Genomic DNA, 17,979 nt, shown 5'->3' on the forward strand with positions numbered 1-17,979 from the left:
ATAAGTCAAAAGTTGAAAAAAGTAACTTTTTGGTGTTTCCCAAACGGACCCTTAGTGAAGGTAAGATCTTGAGAAAGGTCTTTTCATATTGATTTATTAATTTTATCTAAATTTAAAAAAGAATTTAATTTTGATGCACTAGTGTTTTATACAATTATGTTATTATATTCGTTTTTTTGGATAATTATTCATCTGGTTGCAATCAATGTAAAATATAGTTATTTTTATTGAGAAAGTCACAGGGGCAGTACTTTCATTAAAATCTAATCAACATTTAACTATAAAAAAAAGTGTATAATCCTACACTATTAAATATAATCTCATACCATTAAAAATATTAATAAGGGTTAATTAATGGTTATAAATTACAAAATGCACTGATTTTTTAGCACTACTTATTTTTATTAATATGTTATTATGTAATTAAATACATGTGTCAATTAAAAGATAAGGTTTGAGGTCAAAATCAAAATCGTTCCCGACTTTTTTTTTTTATTAAAATTATTCCCAACATTACAAAACGTTATAAAATCGTCCTTTTCTACTTCAATTATATTTTTTGACCAAATTACTCTTCATTATTAATAAAAATAATATTAAAAAAAAAAGAGCAAAACCCCACCCCACCCACTCTCCAGCATCTCTTTGGTCTCTCCCCCCACCCCTCCCCCAATCCCCTTCCTTTTACTCTTCACCATCACCCTCTTCTTCTCACCTTCGCCGTGGCAATTACCACTGTTGGAAGACACCCACCCCTCTTCCCCTTCCTCTTCTCACTCTTCCCCAATCCCCTTCCAACTTCTCACTCTTCTTTATTTTACCAGGCAGACAGAACATAGCAAAAGGTAGAAGTAAGAAATTAAATTAACAGCAACATAGCCATCACCTCTTTTCCTTCGCACCTCCTCACTCTCCCTTTCCTCACCACCATCACCACTGCCACTATAGCCATTTATTACTTACAACACTTTTTTTTTCCACCAACAACAATAGTCCCAAATAAATTAACAGCAACATTCACAAAATAAATCAACAAAAAATTCAGATTAAATAATAATTCAATAATCATCAACTACAATTTTAGTTTTCAGATCCAAAAACAGCAAAACAACAGAAATTAAAAAAATAAAAAAATCACAAGCAGAAGCATAAACTCAAACAGAAGCAAAAATTCAAGCAGAAGCAGAAGAAGAAGAGGCAGAAGAAGAAGCAGAGACAGTCACAGAAGAAGAAGCAGCGCCGGCAGGTCTCCCTCTCGATGACGACGCAACGGCGGCGGCGAACCCTAGAAACGAATAAGTAGGACGGCGGAAACGGAGAGAAGGAAAATTGAGGTTGGAATTGGGGTTGGGGTTTTGAAGAAAGGGACATGAGGAAGGGGGTCACGGGAGTGGGATAAGGGGGTAGGGGGTCACGGGAGTGGGATAAGGGGGTAGGGGGTTACGGTGAGGGGGTGAGGGAGTGGGGTGAGGGGGTAGGGGGTTAGTTTTGTTTTAATTTTTTAATTATTTTTATATTTAATAAGGATAATTTGGTAAAAAAAATAAAATTGAAGTAGAAAATGACGATTTTATAACATTTTGTAACGTTGAGGATGATTTTAATAACAAAAAAAGGTCGGGACGATTTTGATTTTGACCTCAAATCTTAGGGACGAAAAAAGTACTTATCCCTTTAAAATCAGCCTAACCATTTTGTATGTATTAGATGCGCCACTTTTTATGAGTCATTAGATTTTATTAAATGAAAATCAAAGGATGTGATGAAAGAGGAGTATTGATAGACTTTATAAATATAGAATATATTAGTATATACATACATAAATACATTTTAATACATAATATTTTAAAAATGGCAAGTATCATCTTTTACTTTAAAATAAATATAAAACATATAAATATAAACAAAAAAAATTTTTATTTATTAAAATTAATTATTATACAGTACTAATTTTTAATTACATAATATAAAAAATTAAATTATTTTATATTATTAAAAAATAATTATTAATAGTTAACTTTATTAAAAATATATTATTATATAACATAATTTTTTATTCAAATATTTGTAAACAAACATTTTATTCAAAATAGTATATATAATATTATTTTAACAAAATTAATTATTATACAATATTTAAAAAAATGTATAATATTTTCATATATTATATATAATTTAAAAAAATATTTTGACAAAATTAATTTTAAAAATATTAAATGTGTAATATTTTCATGTATTATATATCACAATAAACGTGGAAACCATAAACGTGTAATATCACAATAAAAATTTAAAAAAATAAAAAAATTAATATTTTCTTGTATTATATATAATATTTTAAATAAATTTTATTTTTATAAATATTTTGATAAAAAATTATATTATATAATAATATATTTAACATTGTAATTAGTTAATAAATTTTAAATATAATAATCTAATTATTTGTCAAAGTAATATAAAATAAATTTTAATTATTTTATATTTTTATGTTGTAGTTTAAAATATTATTTTATTATAATTTTAATATTATAAAATTTTTTTTGCATAATAATTAATCCTAATAAATAAAAAATACTTATATTTTTTGTATTTATCTATTATATATTTTTTGAAACAAAAAATTTTTACCTTTATATAATAAAATATGTGATAATATTCTTGATATATATATACTATCTATTAATTTTATATATTAAATAATTATAATAATATAGTAACATTGAAATCAAATAACATATTAAATTTGTTATATTAAAACTAAAAAATTATATATTTTACTCCTGGATTTAACAAAATATAATTTTAATAAATTATACATGATAAAAAATATTTTGTGAAAGACATTTGTACATCAATTTCTCATATATATATATATAAAAGTCTTGTCGAATTAGAGAATAAAAATTTAACTAGAAAAAAAAAACATAATAAAAAATGATCTTATTATAAATATTATATATATGAAACTATAAATGTTAAATTTAAAAAATAATTTTAAATTATTATTTACTTAATATTACAACAAAATAAATATGAATAAGAAAGGTTAGAGAAGAGAGTCATGAAGTGGCATATATATTAAAGAATAAAAGAATATATATCAATCCTATATCAATCACTATTACATACACACATATGATACATATATGTAGTTGATACGTATTATTTATTTATTTTTTTAAAAAAAATAAAAAATAATATTTTATGTATTATATATACTATTTTAAATAAATTATATTTAGACAAATATTTGATAAAAAAATATATTATATAATAATATTTTTAACAAAAATAGTTAGTTAAGTATTGAATATAATAATCTAATTATTTATTAAGTAATATAAAATAAAATTTAATTATTTTATATTTTTATATTACAGTTTAAAATATCATTTTAATATAATTTTTTAATATTATAAAAAATTTGTTGCATAATAATTAATTTTAATGAATAAAAAATATTTATATATGTTATATTTTTAATTACGTAAGTTTAATTTGTTTAAGTCTTACTAATATAAGTAAATATATAATGCGATAGGCATATATTTAGAATTATATTATTTATTTTATTTTTCTAAACAAAATTGAAAAAAAATAATATTTTCATGTATTATATATAATATTTTATATAAATTATATTTTCAAAATATTTTGATAAAAAATTATATTATATAATAATATCTTTAAAAAAAGTAGTTAGTTAATAAATTTTGAATATAATAATCTAATTATTTGTCAAATAATATAAAATAAAATTTTAATCATTTTATATTTGTATGTTACAATTTAAAATATCATTTTAACATAATTTTTTGATATTATAAAAGTTTCTTGTATAATAATTAATCTTAATGAATAAAAAATATTTATATATTTTGTATTTATATATTTTATATTTAATTATTTAAAAATAAAAAATTCTGTTACCATTTAAAATATTGTGTATTAAAGTATTGTCATTTAAAGTATTTAATTATGTACTAGAATATTCTATATTTATTAGAGTCCATCGATGTTCTTCTTTTGTATTAACCTTTGATTTTCATCTAATATAATCTAATAGTCTATATAAATATGACATATCCAATAAACACATAATTATTGTACTCATTTTAGACATACACAAATTATTTTAGCATCAAAATTAAATTCTTAATTTTTTTTTGTTTGCACCATAATATCTATCAAACTGAAAGCTTAATAACTAATCTTTTAAGTACTGTAAAGACGCAAAGACAACGATTCTTTTAAGCAAGCAAGCTCCATAATAATCAATAAAAAGGAAAAAAAAAATGGGATACTACTATACTAGTGGTTTGGGGCTTTTTTTGTTTTTGGACAGGAGTGGTTTGGTACTATGGTTGATGGATTTTGCAATACCCGGTTGAAGATCCGAACCGGACCCACACCCACCCCAATCCCCATAAACAATAAAAAACAAAACAAAACGTGAAGCTAAGGCGCAAAAAGAGCCGAGGCCTCCTAGCTTGTATTCTGCATCGCCGCTGGAAGCCGGAGACACACACCGAACACAAATCCGCTATCATTTTTCCAAATCCCCCGTCGCAACTGCCACCGTTTCCCACCAATGGACGTGGGATCAACCGGCGACACCTCCGCTGACTATTTCTCACCGGATGGCGCCATATCGCGATGGAAATTCACGGTGTCGAGGAAGTACCAACATTTCCTCGACAAGACCACGCCGCACATGCTCCGCCGCTGGATTGGTTCCTTGATCATCGCTTGTATCTACGTTCTGCGCGTATACTTGATCCAAGGCTTCTACGTCGTCTCCTACGGCCTCGGAATCTACATGCTCAACCTCCTCATCGGCTTCCTTTCCCCTCAGGTTGATCCCGGAATTCAGGAACTCTACGACGGTGCCACTCTCCCCACCAGGGGCTCCGATGAGTTCCGTCCCTTCGTTCGCCGCCTCCCTGAGTTCAAGTTCTGGTACCCTCTCCTTCCTCCTTTTCTTTCCTGTTTCAATTTCATGATTCTCTAATTCTTAGGGTTTCCTAATTAACTACCTGGAATTTGATTCGATCAATGTGATTCAATATGAGATCGATCTTTGTAATGTAGACAAGGTCATGATCGCAATTCGCAACAGAGTTTGATGATCCTATTATATTATAATTGTTGGGTTTATGTACGACACGAAATCTCAGTTTTATCAGAGAAGTTTAGGTTTTATATTCAAACAAATTATGGAAATTTTCCAAACGTGTATAGAATCTAAATGCAGATATGACGCATGAGCTCTGAAACGTTAAGATGCTATTTTCGAATAAGGAGGGTGCATTCGTGTTCTATTGCATGATTCATTTTATATGAAGCAAGTAACATTTTAAATGGAAAATATTGCCGATGAGGTCTTGTGTATTTTTGTTGCGTAAGTAGCACAATGTTTACTTAGGAAAGCAATTATTTCTTCCATATTTATACCTTCAGAATTGTTTTGTTTGCTTTCACTGAAGCTCGTTAATTCTCCTTGGTGGGCAGGTATTCAATCACGAAGGCATTTTGCATTGCCTTTGTGATGACTTTCTTTAGTGTGTTTGATGTTCCAGTGTTTTGGCCAATACTCCTTTTCTACTGGGTAGTCTTATTCACACTTACCATGAGAAGACAGATATCACATATGATCAAATACAAATATGTGCCATTCTCATTTGGGAAACAGGTAGATTCATATTCTTTTTCATTCAAAATAACCATCATTCCATAGATGTTGTCTGGTACTATGGTTAATAAATCATACATCAGGTGGTGTTTCTATTGTATGATTATATCTTTGTAGCTAATATGGTGTTTTTGTCCTTTCTATTGTTAGCGCTATGATGGAAAGAAAGCATCGGCTGAAAGCGCAGGCCATTCAATGGACTAAAATTTTCGGCTTGATTGAACTTTAATGGCTTCAGGTCGCAGCCTTGCTGGTGGCTTGTTAGCATCTGCAGTAAATTTTAACAGGTTGAGCAATCTGAGGATGTGATTGTAGAAGAAGATTGCATTGAGAATCCGACATTGATGTTGGCATCTTGATGCTCTACTTCCAAGTGAGCAATTGTTTGGACATCTTTGGAAGTTTTGACGCCCCAGTAATGTTTTAGCTTTGGGGAATATTTGGGGTTTTTGAAGTCCTTTACATTCTCCTTTCCCCTTAGTGATAGTCCTTTCATAGTGTAATAACGAAAATCAGACACAAAGCTTGTGGACAAGGAATCCCCTCATTATTATATTTGCAAATTGCAATGGGGTTATACTGATATATATTTTACGTTGTATTTTGTTATTCATTTGCTTCTCAAGAACCCTTAAATATGATGCAACTGACTAACTGAGTAATCTGTTTCCCGCATTTTATTATAAACAGCATAAATGAAGCCTAAGTTTTCTAACTTGCCAAACCTAAAAAAGATGTATTCAACCAATATTGTTTCCCAAGCATGTGAATAATCACAAATGGAGGTTGTAATAGCCAAACACAAATACTCACTCTGCCACAAATCAATCAGATTTCAATCTTCCACAGTTTTCCAGGCTAGTCTCGAGGCCCAACACACATACTCACTCTCTTAAGAAATGGGGACAATGCTAGAAATGAATTGATAAACATAAAATGTAAGACCCTGCAATGACACTTACTGTGGTGGTCTGTAATATCCATATATAGTATAATATGTTTGTGCAAAGGTGAGCAGCAACAATACAACAGCAGCAACCAAAGAAATAATGGCCCAGGGATTGCTGAAATAATTGTGTCTCAAGCTTGCACACCAAGTGTTCCATCTGTGGTTGTAATACCTATTCACATCCTCTGACAATGGTGAAAGGTAACTGTTATTGATGTCAAATACTACCTCTTGGCATAAGCGATTAAACAGGTCGGCTACTTCAGCATCACTTCCAAGCCAGTGCTCAATTATCCCACAGTAATGAAGGTACCCTACGTCCCCCGGAGAGTTGATCAAGTTGTCCATGAAGATCACATAAGAAGTAATGTCATTGCTACAATCTAGATGGCACTGCTCAAAAGCAATGAGGTTGAGGAACAAAGACTTTGTGCCATCGTGGATCAAGAGCCGTGGCATTCTCAGAATACCATCCTTGAATTTGATGTCCCAGAAGCGGTCGGTCTTCCTCTTCTTGAATGTGATTCCAGCCTCCTTAAGCTCTGTGACACAATGTATCAGTTGCTGGCGCCGTTTGTCAGCAACTCTATTATTAGACCTGCGTTTGATCCAAATTCTTGGTGCTGGTTGAGGCCCTGTGCGCAAGAGACTTCTCCTGAACACATCAAGGCAGTGAAGACCACCTTGATCAGATAAAGGATCAAAGGTATCAGTGCTTCTAAGCGACGATTCCAATTTGTTTCTGTCACTTTTTGTTAATGGCTCATCTGTTGGCATCAAAGGGTCAAAGAATCTGAGTGCTAGATTGGCAACAAGTCCTTTCAGGTCAGGGTTACCTAGTTGAATTCCTACAAGGCGGTCTAACACAAACAAGGGAAGCTGATTTTCTAGCATGATCATGTCTCTCTGAATGGAATGCATCGATCCACGCATTGCGAAAACCGGATCGTTCCTAGAATAGCCGAGTTGTGTGAACCCTTCAGTAGCTCCTCTAAATAGCTCAAGGACAAAACAACCATCAAGAACCAACATCTCCACAAACTCATTGCTGCTCAAACTGATTGGCCCTTCATAGCAGGCGCGCGCTTTCTCTTCTATCTCTTTCATTGAATCAAGATAAAGCCTAATGTCCTGCTTGGTACGCTTAAGGACACGATTAAGGGAACGCCATTTGTGCCGGTCCATTTGGCGAAGGCGCCTTTTGCCATGGTGGTAAGGTCCTAATGACACAATTTGTGGTGCAAAAGCTTTGTCATCGCCACCATCTCTTATGTAGTGAGGGATTTTGTATATTGATAGTTTGGCCCATGAACTCGCTGCATCGTCTTGATTAGCCTGTTCTAGTTTTTCATTCATGGAGATCACCCATTCAGACTCTGCTGACTTCTCTTCATCTTCATTGATGGCAATCTGCAATGGTTCTGCAGCCTCCTGCTGAAGCTTGTGCTGCTCTGGAAACTCAGTTGATCCGGTACCTTCATTAGGAGAAGCTGGAATTCCAGATTCTAAGGTTTCTTTGAGCTTCAGGGTGATTAGGTACCAGCTCAAGAGATCTTTGTTGAACACAGCTACCATTTTCTTTTTAATAGTGAATTTCAATGCTTCCTTTACTTTGTGATGATTGGATGAACACTCAGTTGTGAATCATAAAAATGAAGGCATTTCAAATCAAACTATGGTGTGAAAGGAGATAAACCAAACATTTCTTTTTTTTTTTTTTTTTCTTTCTTAACAAGTTAACATGATTTATGTAATTGACCTGAACTGATTGTGCAGCTCATATGGGACCCCTTTCAACCCAAATAAATAGCAGTAGTTAATGTTATTTAATTAGTATTTATAGAATTATTTAATATATCTAAATATTTATTATAAGATATTACATTTTTATTATTTCGATTTAACTATAAATATCCTCGTATATTGTATCATCTTGTACAATTTGAATATACACAAACATTTTCTCTGTTATTTTCTTTTACCTTTCTAATAGTTAATTTTCTGATAACACTTAACTTTCAAGCATGATATAGTTCCAAGTTTATTCCAATTATAATTCGTATTTCCTATCGTATAGCATACCAGAATGGATAAAATTAAAGTTGCTTCGACATGTTCAAAATGGTCAGAAATCGTATGCACGTGATGACCAATTGTTATTATATTTAAATATTTAATATAAAAAGAACACAAGTGTGGTATGGATTAAGTAAAGGGAGGAAGAGGCAAACGGAAACGTTAACATTTGATGGTGGGAGAAACGTGAAAGAAATTCATAGTCATTGGATATTTAGGCTTAGCTTCATTAATCATGACTTGTAGCGTGACTTAACTATTCATTTAAACATAAAAAAAAATGGGAGAAAAATAATAAAATATGCATATGATTTTTGTGTATAGGGTTAAATCTTTTAACTCCAAAAGTTAAATGAATCTCTTTTTTCAGACATGAGTTCCTACCTCGTGCTTCAAGTGCAGCTAGCAGACATGGACCCCCCATCGATGCTCTTTAGTCTTTACAGCTAAAACTTGATTTCAAATTTAATTTGAGCACAATTATCCATGCCAAATATGAGCAATTAATCTGTACTCCCAGTATTAGATGTGTTTCTTTTTTTTATTATTTGGTAAACGTCTTGTATTTTATTACTATATAATAAGGATTTTTCGCTTTAATAAGCATATATTCAGTTGAGATGTCAAACATGTGCGACTGTATTTTATTAAAGCAATTAAAATATTCATGTTAGGCTCATCAAAATGTTAAGAACATCTATAATCTATTCACGCTAACATTGGCAGATGAAAATTAAATGTGTGTAGAAGGGACATGAAATAATAAAGTAGTTGGTGTGCTTGTTATCATCTATCACTAGAAACTAATCATGGGCCACCTAAAGTTTAAATGATGAAATTTTTTTTGGGTAAAGTATATTTTTGTTTCTAAAGTTTGACAAAAATTTTAAAAATACCCTTAAGTTTTATTTTGTTTTAATTTTGTCTCAAAAGTTTTTGATTTGCATCAAATATACCCTTAACGACTAAATTTTCAAAAAAATTAAGACCAATGTAACAATAATGCATGAAAACTATGCTTAATTTGTTTGTGTTAAGGGTTGTTCTTATAAAATTGTTGTTGAATTGGTCTTAAATTTTTTGAAAAATTAGCCGTCCGAAGTATATTTGATACAAATCGAAAATTTTTAAGACAACATTAAAACAAAATAAAATTTAGGGATATTTTTAAAATTTTTATCAAATTTTAGGGACAAAAAATATATTTTACCCAATTTTTTTTATGCTCCGAAAATAAAACGTGTTGTTTCAAGACATGAGTGGAAACTGTGGAATGCTCTGATTAGAATGATGAGGTGAATTGATAATAGGAGCGTCGATGATGATTGGATATATATGAGGCCATCATTGCAATTCCACACTTGGCAGTGAAGGTGCTTTGCAAGTTGCGTTGTATCTTTGATGTAGCCACATCTTCACCCCAATCACTTTCCCATGAGTTCCTCACCAACCAATTCTCCACATCATTCTCACTACCTCCCATATCCAACTTCCAACAAACCATGGTCTATGCTTGCTCCACTACTCCCTGATCAAGAAATCACATATATCACAATTTTATTATATGGTTATGCATGTAAGATTCATAAGCCATGCACTAATAGTTGATAAAGCTAATGCAATAGTAATATGTATATCATTTTTGTAATGATTAAACATACTCACCGGCAAATGAGCTATCCTTTCTCTAACATATTTGTTAAAAATACAATTATTTATATTGTTTCTTTTTATTAAATTAAATTTTTAAAATGAGTAATGTTCTTGTGTGAATGAACTTAGATGTAACTCGATCTTTTGTAGTCGATGTCGAACTGTTACCCTTTGCACCGAGCTTTATGCTTGGAGGTCCAAGCTTTCTGTCTGAAAATGTTTCACGTTATGGGAAGAACAAAAGAGGAGAAGTATACTTGCAAAAGGTACTCCAATACTTAAGTTAGTATTGTGAATTTCTTGTATCTTTCGAAAATACCTTACCTTCTTTATGTAGGGAGAGGTATCTAACGGTTTCATTGGTCATGATTATTCGTGTTGAAAGGCAATTATGTTGTATTCGGCTGTTATGATGCTCGGCCAGATGTTTTGTTCTGAGCTGTACCGTTTGGACAAGTTATGACTCATTAAGTCGAGCTATAACGTACGATGTCGAGTTATATCTTCGGAATTTTGTAACAGCCATATCACAGCCCCCCAAGCTTAGCCTGGGGATATTTTTAATGAAGCAGGTTGAACTTTTGATGAGCTATAACTCGGCGAGTGGGATAGTTATGGAGCTCCCATTTCAACATATTTTATTAAAAATAATATGAAATAATAGTTTGAAAAAAGTGACAGTTTTAAATGAAGAGAGAGAAAGATATTGATGACATTAAAAGAGATTTTTATTTTCAATACCATCTGAACCGTTGATTTGATTGATGGAACAGTTTTGATAGAACTCAACCGTTCATGACTTCGTTTAATTAACTGCTTTGTAATCCAAATGGTTTTCTCCAAATCATAATTTCACTTGGGTTAAGAGTTGCTTGAGAAGGTTGCTGAGAAAGAAATGAGTAAAAGAGGTACGTGTTTGTTTTCTGCTTTCTGTGTGCTCTTCCTTCTTCATCTTTTGAATTTTTGTTTTTGAATATAGGTTTTGAGAAAGAGAGAGAAAAAGAAAATAGTGGACTGGTCATATGATTAGATTAGTGAAGATGTCAATATGCGGACTTCTTTGTTTATTGATGCTGAAGCTGTGAAAGAAATAGATTTGAAGAAGATAGTTAATGTAAGAATCCAGTTTTCGGTAAACAAGCTTTTCTGGCTATTTTAAAATTTATTTTGCAAAATTCCGAATCATGGCCCAAAAAAAAATAGTGAGGTTGGCCCAATGGTAAAATAAATAAATAAATAAATAAATAAAAACAAAAAAAAAGAAAAAATGAAAAATTAAATAGAAAAATGCCATTAATATGGTCAAAATTGATTTTACGAGGGTAATTAATCTCCCTAAGTCAAGTTTGACTAGTAAATAATAAATATTATCTTACCATTGGTTTATTTTCTTCACTAGAGACTTTTTGAGCCAGAAATTCACTTTTAGTAACGATTTTGCGTGCGTCGAGAAAAACTCTAGTAACCGAAAATCTCGGAATCAGTGGTCAAAATAATTTCTACCCAACTAAATGTATCTCAAGATTTATATTAGCCATCCATTCATGATTTACTCCTTTAAGGATAAATATTAGCCATTAATTATTTTACCACACGGTAAAATTTACTTCGAACCGAATTTCTGACTAGTATTTCGCAAACGACTTCTAGAAATCCAAAATCTTCTTACTTGCCACCCAAGTAACTTGTCTCTCCTTCTCAGCCTTTAACCCCTCTCTGCTGTGTTTTTAACCTCGAGTAACTAACTGCAGTTAACTGTGGATAAGCTCGACACGCAAGCGCTGACTAAGCTTCCTCGTTTGCATGCCCCTTCTTCATTAAATTCCAGCCATTGACCACGAAAATTCCAACCCCTTTTACCATCATGAATTCAGCAAGACTTTGATTTTTTATTTAAGGAAGCATTTGCCTCAAAATTCACAAAACACTTTACACATTTTTACACTCTTTTGACCGAATTCTTGAGAGAGAAAGAGAGAAAATTCTTGCATCTATTCTCTACGTCCCAGCCCATATTTCAACTCTTCTTCCATTGTTTTTCATGTGTTTTTCACGAACTCAAACCATACAAGCACAAACTCTTGTCCGTTTTTGCTATTTCTTGCATTTATACCGAAATTTCGGCTAGATAAACTCTTGTTCTTTCTCCTTTCCTTTTCTATTTTTAAAACAGTGGCCATGATAAATTTTTAATTTTCTCCATGTATAGAGAACTCCTCTTGAAGCACCCATGGAGTACGCCTAAGGCGTTGAGGAGTTTCGAGCTCACAGTATTTTTGTATTTAATATAATCAAAAGATGTCCTATTTTAAAAAACATGTTTGTATTTAAAAAAGATTTTAATTTAGATTTTAAAGCATCATTATTCACCTTACTTGTTTCTAATGAAAATAGTGTATTAATATGCTAGTGTCGTCATATCCACATGCACAAAACTAAGTTAATAATATATAATAAAGGTCCACATATAGTAAAAGTAAAACGGATGGGGACTGTTATGTCTGACATAAAAAAACGTTGGGGATTAATCTATGTATTAATTTTTCTTTGGGATTAAAATGTCTACTTTTAAAATTTTTGGAGACTGATACGGGTAATTACTCTGCCGAAAAATGAACTAGAGACTGATCTGTCTACCGGAATAAAATTTTAGGAATTGATCTATGTATTAATTTTTCTTAAAGATTAAAATATCCGTTTTTAAAATCCTTGAAGACTGATTTGGATAATTACTCTAAAATAATTAAACCGAATATTAACGTTGAACAATACACTTAATGTACATGTCTTGAGTATTTAATATTTAATGAAGAAAGAGAATCTAATATGAATAGAACATATAAATCATTTCCATACAGTTGTCTTTATATAAAATTAATAGTTAAGAATTAAGATTGACCTCTAACAATAATGATTCAAGATCTGGTTCTTTGTCATTGATGTGGATTATTTTAGCAGCAGCATTATTATTGTTAATTGGGAGCATGATAGAAGTCTCTCTGTTTTCCCTAGCGATTTTCATAATAGTTACAATTTATTAAGGATGATGTGATCATTCATATAATTTTCACATATATCATATTATAGAGAATTATCTTTATTTTGAATAGCAATGTTATAACTGGAAACAATAGAGGAGTCTGTCTTCATAACAGTGTGGTCTAGTCTTAAATGCCACAACTCTAAAGAAACTAAATATATACTAAAAATACAAGGTTGAATGAAATTGTTTAACTTAGAAATAAGAGAAACAACTACATTGTGAAATCTGTAGTCTGTAGATACCACCATCTCTAAATTCATGCAACAACACTTTATTAGTATGCATGTTAACATTTAACCAAGCAAATTCTTGTATGAAATTAAAAGTACACCTCATTATCTTCTGCAAATTTAGAAACAGAAATAAGATTCTTAGTTATTTTAGGTGAATGGATAAAATCTTGAATTGTAATAAAAGTATCTTTTGAAATCTATAGCATATAACATAGAATCGTCAATGGTAATAAATAAATCTAATCCATTTCTTATCTGCACTTGATTTGGTCTTATGTATTCTGAAGATTACAAGAATGTGGAAGAATCTAGAGTTACATGGTGTGAAGCTCCAGTATTGGGATACCAATTTGGATCAGATATAGAGGAAGGAACATCCATAAAGGCAGTGAGGTTGTAAAAAGGAGTTGGTGGAGGAGGTGATGTTGTGCGATTGCTTGTTTGTGAAGAAACTGAAGATGATGTAGAATTGGTAAATTTAGATGGTTGATTGAATTGTGAATTTTGTGATGAGTGGAGTGTCTTGATTGAACCGATTGAAGCAGTGTCATCAAGCAATATGGCCAAAACGGCCATAAACTTGGCACTAAGGTCTTGATGCTTGATAAAATGATCTATTACCTCTTTGGAAGCGTCCTCCACATCCTCTCTCGTCACCATAACCATGACTAAGAGATGGAATTGATGGGAAAGAACCTTGGGTAAGATGTGCTTAAACAATTGAATTGTCAGGCTTTTGAAACTTATGATGACATTATTATAATTTCAACTTCACAAAAATTATAAATTTCTGGTTTTGCTCGAACAGTAATGAGCAACATTTGACATTCCTTGTTAAGTCCTTCAAGAAGAGCATCCACATGTTTTTCTGATGTTAAAGGAAAGCTAAGAATTGCAAAGGAATCAACTATACCTTTGATCTTGTGAACATAATCAGAAGATAATAATCCATGTTTCATGATGTTCTTGAGTTGCACTTCAATTGCTTAACACGATACTTTGTTGATTGAGCAAAATATTCTTCAATCTTGTTCCAAATCTGATAACTAAAGACACAACCAACTATCTTATTCTTGAAATTAGCATCAATAGATATCGGCAACTATGTTTGAAGATTGTAGTCATCTTAAAGCCATTGTTTGTAGGCTGCAGATTCAACACCAGATTGTTGATCTTCTAAAGAAGCATAATGCTGAGGAACCTTAGCTTTGAAAAATATAGATGATCTTATAATAAGTCTTGACCACAAAGTGCAGTCAAGGCTTGTTGTTCTCATGTTTTGTGATTGCGCTGTCCAAGCTTGTCTCCAATAGGTGGGAATAGACGAGAATTTAGAAGGTGTAGTGGGAAGTTGAGATTGTTGATGATCGCATTATTGTTGTATACAGAATTAGACGGATGTAAATTTGCAGGATCGAAATTCCTTGAAGAAGAATCCATGATTCATAATCCAAAAGCTCGTAATACCATCTGAAATTATTCCAAGCTCATATTGCTTGGATTAGAAGAAAAGAAGAATAGTGTAACAGAAACAGAACAAATGAATCTACAGAAAAAATGCAGCAAGAACAATTAATTTAACAAAATATTATCAAATATAGAATGACATTGATACAAACAAAATGATTACAACTCCTAGCAAGTGAATGTAAAGCTAGAGAGCAATTTATACACAAATTCCACCGACTTATTCAACACTAAGCTAAGTCACCTACTAACATAACTATAATAGCTACGAGCTAATTGTTAACTACTTCTTGATCTTGATCTTCATCTTGGCTTCCAATGATCATATCATCCTTAATAAGATTCACATAATCTATACCAGTTTATTTTTATTTTTCTTTTTTGTATTGTAAATTGGCATGCCGTTAGTTGATATTAGAATGAACCAAAACACGTCTTCCTTCACATCACCTCAAGGAGAAGAAAATGTGGGTTCAAATTGAAATATTAGAAGAAAAAAAAGTAGAACTTTTGCAGATACAAAAAAATACGGAGCAGAATATAAAGTATAAAACCTTATTGATAAGTATTCTACATGCAAGAGGACGTGAGTATTTAGATGTAAAATTTTAATCCAATTATATTACATGTACAACACATTCTGTATATAATGTAACTCATATCTGTATGTTCATGTATATACTTTTACACAGAATATAATTTCTAATTAAACTGTATTTACATAGATAAGTAAATATGAATTTAAAAAAAATATTTATATTTAAAGATAAATCAATATAAATAATTTGAACCAAAGTAAACATATTTTTTCATTAATTTTATATAATTAGTAAATATAAATATTGAATACAACCTTAATAAAACAAATTAAATTAGAAGTATTTAAAAAAATGTATAATTTTTAATAAATGTTAAGTTTTTTATTCACAAAGTCTATACTTTAATTTTCTAATTCCTGAAATAATAATTATTAACACATTAATATTTACTTGAAACAATATTTAAATTCACAAAGTAGTTATTTTATATAATAGTTGATATACTTTACCTTTCAAATTTTATTATCTATAGTTACAAATATAAGTACAACTCTTTCTTTTTTCAATTGCATTCATATATTGATATTATTATTAATATTCTTTTTATATGAATAAATGTAGTTAATGATATTTATTTAAGTAATTATAATTTTTTTTAAAAGAGATGTTTATTCTTGCAATTAGAAAAATATGTTAGAAAATATTAATGAATAATTTAGATATGTACAAAAATATCATATCAATAATATTTCCATAATTAAGTATAAATACAGTACTATTTGAGTACTCCCATATATATTCTAGGATAAGAAGTTATGTACTCTAATTTTTTAGGATTGTAAATGATGTCTTTTAAGATAGGAAATATTTGATATAGTTTTATACCCTTGTGCGTACGCACGCGACCCTTTTCTTTTCTAAAACTTTTGTTTTCAAGTCTTTCACATTCCCAACAAGCTTGTGATCTTCCTAGATGTTGTTTCAGGCTTATAAACTCCCGTTTTCATCTTTTAAATCATAAATTAATGTAAAATGCCTAGTGATTGAGAAGAAGCTAGGAAAGGGGTAACTTGTGAATGAAGAAATGAGGTATTATGATGAGTTATGATTAATAATGATGATATGAGTTGCGGAGGAGGATGGTGGAGTGTTGTGTATGATATGAGCCGAATGGCTGAGTATGATATGAGTTGAATGGCTGTGCGTGATGATGGTTATGGCTAGTTATGAATTATGATTTATAAGCCGGATGGCTGAGATGAATGTTAATGTATGGCTGTGATTGAATGCATATATGCTGAATTATCTGAGGTACGAGTTTCCCTGGGTGAAAGCAGTGGCTAGCCACCACGTGCTCCAGGTGGAGACTCGATACTCTGCTGACCCTATGTCGTAAGTGTGGCCAGATACTGTGAAAGTTCCAGATGAGCTCGCCCCCGTGAATATACACCATTGAGGGTGTTGGATATGAAATTATGATTTATATTGTGAATAACTCGAGTTGGGGATGCACGACAGAGGGACAGTCCAATGGTTAGCTACCAGGACTTGTCGGGTTGGCTTTATAACCGACAGATGAGACTCATCAGCCACTAGGACAGGCATGCATCATATGCATTATATGTGATTTGTCTGGATTGCCTAATTGATTGCATTTTTACTTGTTAATTGCCTAATTGTCTTATCTGCTTCTTACTTGTGCATTTCTTTGTTTGATATACTTGTGTTTGCATCTCAATTACTGTTGGCGGTTAGGAGGTTTGCAGGATTTGGAAATGGGATATTTAGTTAGCCTGAAGATACTTAAGTTAGTCGCCTGTTTTCATTTCTTATGGTTTAGTACATTTATACGCTTTGATTATAATGTGGAGGTTCTAGGATTGCCTTCGGCTTTCCCAGGACATTACATGTTAGATATTTGGGCACTGTTACCATACTGAGAACCTCCGGTTCTCACCCATGCAGATTTTGTGATTTTCAGATGCAGGACGTGAGGCTCCTCGCTTAGGCATGCTGGAGACTTCTATTTTGGCGAAGATCCTTAGCTCTCGGGACTTTATTTTGATTTTATGTATTTTGCTTAGACACTTATATTCTCCACTGTTTATATATATACATATTGTATTAACTCCTCTTAGAGGTTATCTTGGAGAAACAGGTTCTGTATATTATCTTTTGGTTTACATTTTGGGTAGTTCCCTTATATATGTATATATACTTATATGCTCGGACCGGTTATCTTCGCAAACCAAATCCTGAGTCTTGATATCTGTATTTTGGTACTCTCTCGTATATCTTATCGTGTTAGCTCATCCTTTATCTGT

The 17,979-nt window shown here is 31.3% G+C and overlaps 2 protein-coding genes across 2 annotated transcripts; one reads left to right on the plus strand and one right to left on the minus strand.

Moving 5' to 3' along the window:
- The first annotated feature begins 4,457 nt into the window (after nt 1-4,457).
- On the plus strand, nt 4,458-6,308 carry LOC107642745 (protein RER1A). The gene is made up of 3 exons (XM_016346208.3): nt 4,458-4,962; nt 5,515-5,695; nt 5,846-6,308. The coding sequence occupies exons 1-3, from the start codon at nt 4,595-4,597 to the stop codon at nt 5,897-5,899; spliced, it is 603 nt and encodes a 200-aa protein (XP_016201694.1). The 5' UTR covers nt 4,458-4,594; the 3' UTR covers nt 5,900-6,308.
- Nucleotides 6,224-8,357, minus strand: LOC107640053 (transmembrane protein, putative (DUF247)). The gene has a single exon (XM_016343605.3). It carries the CDS (start codon nt 8,217-8,219, stop codon nt 6,654-6,656), a length of 1,566 nt encoding a protein of 521 aa, XP_016199091.2. The 5' UTR covers nt 8,220-8,357; the 3' UTR covers nt 6,224-6,653.
- Between the last annotated feature and the right edge of the window lie 9,622 nt (nt 8,358-17,979).

The sequence above is a fragment of the Arachis ipaensis genome, chromosome B5 (assembly GCF_059453495.1).
Source record: "Arachis ipaensis isolate K30076 ecotype BB chromosome B5, ASM5945349v1, whole genome shotgun sequence".
Taxonomy (NCBI): Eukaryota; Viridiplantae; Streptophyta; class Magnoliopsida; order Fabales; family Fabaceae; genus Arachis; species Arachis ipaensis.